General features: G+C 45.2%; 1 protein-coding gene across 1 annotated transcript in view; it reads left to right on the top strand.

The window, feature by feature from the left end:
* Positions 1-4,373: 4,373 nt before the first annotated feature.
* FAM184B (family with sequence similarity 184 member B) overlaps positions 4,374-5,973 on the top strand; it is an 85,681-nt gene continuing 84,081 nt past the window's right edge. Inside the window, exon 1 of the mRNA XM_019553117.1 lies at positions 4,374-4,520. Coding sequence (XP_019408662.1) covers positions 4,386-4,520 — 135 coding nt within the window. The 5' untranslated portion in view covers positions 4,374-4,385. The remainder of the gene's footprint in view (positions 4,521-5,973) is intronic.

Below are 5,973 nucleotides of genomic sequence, written 5' to 3'. Positions count from 1 at the left end.
CAGCTGGAGGTGGGAGTCAATGGAACATGCACAATGAGAAGATTTGGGCTCTAAGGCTTTATTTAACATGAAGCGTGTACAAGTTTAGATTTTTAAAGGCTTGTCATTCACCCAAATTTGGGCAGACTTTCAGGTGAGTAGCAAAAGCCTATTTTCAGACACACCAGACACCACAGTCTCTTTGGGGCATGGGCCAGGCATGCTCAAGGCCCTTGGTGCCCGGACCTGCGGCAGCTTTAATAGTGAAGCTTTCCCCTGCTAAATTTCCAGTCTCTGCTTAAAAACATGCAGGAAGTAAAGATTCTTAATTAAATGGTGGTAAGAAATGTAGCCTGGCAAAACATCTTTCCTGCCTCCCTTCGTTCTCATCCCCATCGCACTTGTCCAAAATAGTGGAATCATTTGGGTTAAAATTTTCCCAAACAAAAATCAGCATGAGGCAGGGACCCAGCATGGAAAAAGGTATCCCAAATTATTGAATTTTGGAGGTTAGAAGCAACTGAAAACAGGATCTTATAATGAGAAGTGTCAGATACAGTAATGGAGTAGTGGCATTTCTATCTCTCTCCATGATAACTTCTACTTCAGGAGGCCTGGATATGTCAGAAATGGGTTTCTGTGCCTTTTTCTCTAGTTTACCAGTTTGAAAGATTTTCCCGTTTAATTTATTATATAGCTGTTAGCTTATATGTAAGATGCAAGGCTCCTTATAGAATACCCACACCACCACCAACTCTGCACTAATTGGCAGACTCAGCCAAAAACCAAGATTGCATAGATCATGGAGGCAGACGTACCCCTGTCAATCCTTGAATATCAGTGCACTAGAGAGGCAATGGGTGTCGGTAGTTTATCTGAACTTTACCCTGTAGAACAGACTTGATTTCATAACAGTGTTAATTTCACAGCACTCATTAAAACTGGATCAGAGACAATTTTAATGGAAGTTTAAAGGACTGTACATGTAACTTACAAGTCATTCATGGTGCTGCACAAAAACTGGCAAATAGAAACTTAGAGGGGAGGGGGGAAGCTAGAGTTGGGGCACTCATGGTGAGAATGGCCCCACATTTCCTGAGGAAGTCATACTGCCAAGAAGGAGATGGGCAGCAATGCCAGACCTTTCTACTCATCCTCTGAACTCCACCTGGTTGGATTCTAAATCCATTGGATCACCAGTGTTTTGAGGCTGCCCTACCTACAGCCTATGTGAGATTATAACCTTTCTTCATAGAGAAGCATTCCTCTGAAACTCTCATTTTGAGGGTTATTTTTAATAACACTTTCCATCCTGTGGGGCTTTTATTACAAGAGAGGAGTATCAGGCCCTGATGTGCTATGCTCCAAGAAGCTATTTTGGGAACAAATTTAATATTAAAAAAATGATGATCCTTAAATTGCAGAAGCACCCACAAGCCCCAAGAAGAGTGAAAGAGGAAGAATGTGCAGTCCCTGCTCTGTACAGCTTTCACTCCACTTCATTGGTAAGTAATTGGCACAGTTTAAAATATTTCAGGAAATATAAATAGATAGAAATAAAGAAGTCACAATAAGTAAGGACTAGCCAAATTGTTCAGCAGATTGCATTTGTGCCTTTGACTGAAAAATAGCACTGCAATATAATACAGAGTATCCATCTAATACTGTCCTCAGATACACACACACACACAAAATCCCACTGGCTCCCATGGGACTGGCATGTAGATAAATGCTGAAAGGATTGAGCTGTGTATTTACAATGTTTTTGAAAAGCTTTCAGAACAAGTTACAGGACATAAATGATATAATATCCTAAACACACATGTTAATATCATTATGAAGTAAATATTCTTCTTCACTGTTGTTGAATAAGGAATGTCATTTATTTTTGGAACAGACACAGCTCTTATTACTTACATGTGGGCTTTTAGAATGAAGGTGAGTTGATTAAGTTGATTCTTGGTTCTGTTGGTAAGACATATTTTGATGCTTATAAGTCAGGCCATAAATAACATTATCCTGATGTCTGAACAGTGCAAAATGTTTAAAACTTGACATCCATATTAAAAAGACTAAATAATCATTATTTGAGTACTTCAGGGAAAAATGGAGCAAGAACCTCATAAGTTTGACTAGTCAAAGATGATAAGAATGTTATAAATATTACAGTGGTTGCATCTGCTACTGGTCACCAACCCCAATGGTATTGATTAGAGGCTCTTTGAAAGTTTTATTGTTACTGGTACAGGGGGAATATTTACAACACGTGCATTACCTATCTAGACTAAAAGGACAGCAGGAAAGAGTAAAGTGGTCTTATATTAACAAAATTATTTTTCATTTCTGTATTATTGTTGTACAAGAATTCATATAGGGGCCAAGAGTTATTTAATTCACTTGCCGTTGCTGTTCTGAGTGACCTTTCTTTTTCTGCAGAGGAAAAAAGGCACCCCAAAATATTTAAGGGGGGGCAACAGTTTATTTTCCCCAGTGCTCCTCCCCCACAAAAAAACAGCCAGAATTTGAGCCCTGTAAACCCCATTCAAGTCCATGGAAAGACTCATACTGAACCCAGTGAACTTTGGATCTGAAGACAGAGATCCAAATATGTAGCAGTATTTATTATTGTACTGTATAAATATATACACACACCAGTTTAACAAGTTACTAGTAGAGGAGTGGGATAGGTAGAACAAGGGAAAGCCAGCCTTTCAAATTAAGGGCACAGGCTATAGTTTTCTCAATTAGAAACTTGATCTTTTTTTTTTAGGCTATACTATACTTTGATTCAGCTGAAATGTCATCTGCTAGTGACAATCAAAACAGGAGTATGCCTGATTTAGAAGCAAAATGCTATTGTTAAACTGAAATGTAACACTTTAAAGCCAAGCAACTACTTGAAGCTTACATTTATTTGTTAAGTTATGCAGTACATAGTCTGCATTCTTTACAAGTAGCAGATCCAGGCACAGGCAAGTGTGCAGGATTTATACTCACTCAGGATACCATCCAAGATGGACACTGTTCCCGTAACATGTATAAATCCATGGTTCTCAGCTTTTTCAGGCTTGAGAAACCCCTCCAAAGACTCAAGGTATCCTTCAAAAAATGCCAGCTCTTAGTTTTCACTCTGGTTTTTGACTATATAAACATAATAGAGCAATTTTTCTGTTGCAAAGAACTCAGAAAGGCCACCACAGGGAAGAAAGTTTTTAACGCTATGGATTGTTTTTATCTCATGAATTGTGTTTGTACATGTAAGCGTTCACATTATGTGGCACACCACAGCATCCCTGAAAGGGTCTTGAGGCACGCCAGGGCACTGTAGCACCTTGGTTGAGAGTCACTGATATGTGAATAAGGTTGTAGGCTTGAGTAGTAAAACAGAAGTCAAGGAAGCTGCCAAGCTGTGTATAAGTACTAACACACATACAGGGACTGTAAACATAGGGTCTTATTTCTGGCCTTTATTTATTAAAGCTTGATGTGGTGCTAATAACTCTTGTGCAAGCCCGATTTCTGTACAAGAAATACATTTGCTTCCCAAACTGTTTTGACAGGTTTAATAAATAAGCTTCCCTGCCAGCCAAGACCTAATTTAAGGAACAATTTTTGAGCCTAATTATAACCTGCTTGGCTTTATTCTTACATAGCATGTTCCACCTCTTTAGCACATCCTTAAATCATAAAATCGTGCACACCTTTTTTTGTCTGTCAGCCGTTATTTTTTCTTAACTAGCATGTGGTCCCCAGACCGATCAGAAGAGAGAGCGGGTGCTCCTTCCCATCATGGCAGGGCTCCCCCGGGGAGTCTGGAGGACAATTCTTTGCTTTTGCTTCTCTCCCTACCCTTTCCCCACTTTTCTTTCGTCCTCTCCCCTGTCTATTCCATCCTCCCCGCTGTTTCTGTAGCACTGCCCTCCTGTCCCTCTCACTTCTCCATCGCTTGCTGCCCCCAGGCCAGTCGGGCCTTCCTTTCTCCCCCTTCCTGCCCCACTTTTCCTGCCGCTGGTTCAGGTCGCGAAGCGCCAGCGCCGAGCACACGGAAGCGAGGCGCCTATGAGCCCTTGCAGCCCGAGGAATCAGGACTCGTGGGAGAAGTGATATCTTTTAGCAGACCAGCTACCTTGTTGCAAAAAACGGATTCTGCCGGCTCCGCGTCTCGCCCGGGGGAGCTGCGGCATCCAGCCGCTGGCGGAAGCGCAACCACTTGAAGGGAACGGGGGAAAATCCTGGGCAGGGGCTTGCACAGGGAGCTCCGTGCCTCCCTGCTCGGCCGCCCGGCCGCGGGAGCGGGGCGTGTGCCGAGGGGGCGGGGGCTGAAGTTGGGCTGCGTGTGTGCGGGGCGGGGCGCGGGGCCGGCGCGGACTCGCCGCCCTTCCGCACAGCCCCGCGCGGCCAGCCCCATGGCCTCGGGCGCGAGCAAGAGCCGTCCGCCCGGGACTTGCAATGGCCCCCAGGGCGCTCGCTGCAGCCCGGCAGAGGAGCGCGGCCGGGAGATGCACACGAAAATGTGCAAGAAGATCGCCCAGCTCACCAAGGTAAGGCAGGGCTCTCTGCTCGGCGCCTGGCGGGGGCTGCCCGCAAACTTCCCAGCCTCCTGCCGGGCGGAGAGCACAAGGATGCCGGGGGGGGGGCGCAAACTTCCCCGCAAATCGCGGCCCTTCGGGGGGTACAAATCGCCCGTGCACTCGCCCACGTGCCATGCAGGGGGTGTCTGCCTGCTGGCCAGCCTGTCACCCGGCCCTTCTCGTTACAAGGATCAGCTGGGGCTGGAGGATGCTGCTCTCAGAGCCGGACCTCGGCTGCGTGCAGTGTAACGCTGCCATGTAGAGCCGCGGTCGTGAATGCGTGCAAACAGCAAAAATATCCGCCGAGGAGAGGGAGGGGAGGGGAGCCCACACCGCCCTGCCGTGCGGTTGTGTCTCTGGGCTGTAAGCGGCATTACCCTGTTTCGTACTGGGTTACAGTAGCGGAGCTCTCGCGGCTTGTCCACTCCGTGTCGCAGGCAAGAATCTCAAGCAGCACTGCCTGCCTGCTCCGCTGTCTGCGCGGCTCCTTTGTCAGTCCTAAGAGGGGAAAAAATCCGTAGTCCTGAAATGTGATCGATTGGTCTCTGTGTCCACGGGGGAATAAGTAATGGGCTCAAATTACAAGGGTTAGATAGCAGGGAGAACTTGGCCTATGAGGGTGGGCAAGAGCTGGAACACCACCCACGAGGTTCTGAAATCTTGGTGGAAGTTTTGAACATTTTTCGAGGACAGGAGCAAGTTGGACCAGATGACCATTTGAAATACCTCTCCCGGTCCTATTAATTGTCTAAGTCCATATTTTCCCCCTCCCTCTTTTTAGATTATCTTGTGCACTCTCCCTGATCTAACAGGACACACAATCAGTTCTGTATAGAGTCCAGCAATTTACTCACCTCCGGTCTTTTCTTCATTAATTAAAGCACTAACTACAAAGTAACTTACAAATACATGAAGAGAGAGACACAACTAGTGTGAAAGTTAAACATTAAGAGGTAAATATTCCCTGGGAAGGGTTACTGTGTTTTAGTATTTGTGGGTTCACTTTTTCCTCTTGAAGAAAAAATGCAGGGATGTGTTGTATTTAAACTTGTACAAGTCCATGCAGATATGTTTACACACAAGTATTTTGTTTCTGTGCATGTATATATAGTAATTCAATATTTATTTTTATGTATACAGATGGCTGCACATTTTGCACATGAGTACACATACGTACATTAGCACACTCTTTGATCTTTCAGTAAACGTAACCTAACAATCCAAACACAGATGTGGCATACGTTTTCACTACTTGAGACATTCAAACCCTGTTGCTGACTGGCATGTCCATCAAGACCCTGGGGCCCAGATTACGTAGGAGACCATGCCGACCAGTTTCATAGATTTCATAGACATCAGGGCTGGAAGGGACCTCGGGAGATCATCGAGTCCAGCCCCCTGCCCAAAGGGTCATAGGATCCCA

The sequence above is a fragment of the Crocodylus porosus genome, unplaced genomic scaffold (genome assembly GCF_001723895.1).
Source record: "Crocodylus porosus isolate Cpor-Errol unplaced genomic scaffold, CroPor_comp1, whole genome shotgun sequence".
NCBI lineage: Eukaryota > Metazoa > Chordata > Crocodylia > Crocodylidae > Crocodylus > Crocodylus porosus.
Note: the sequence above shows the minus strand (reverse complement) of the source record. Positions and strands in the feature narration are given on the sequence as shown.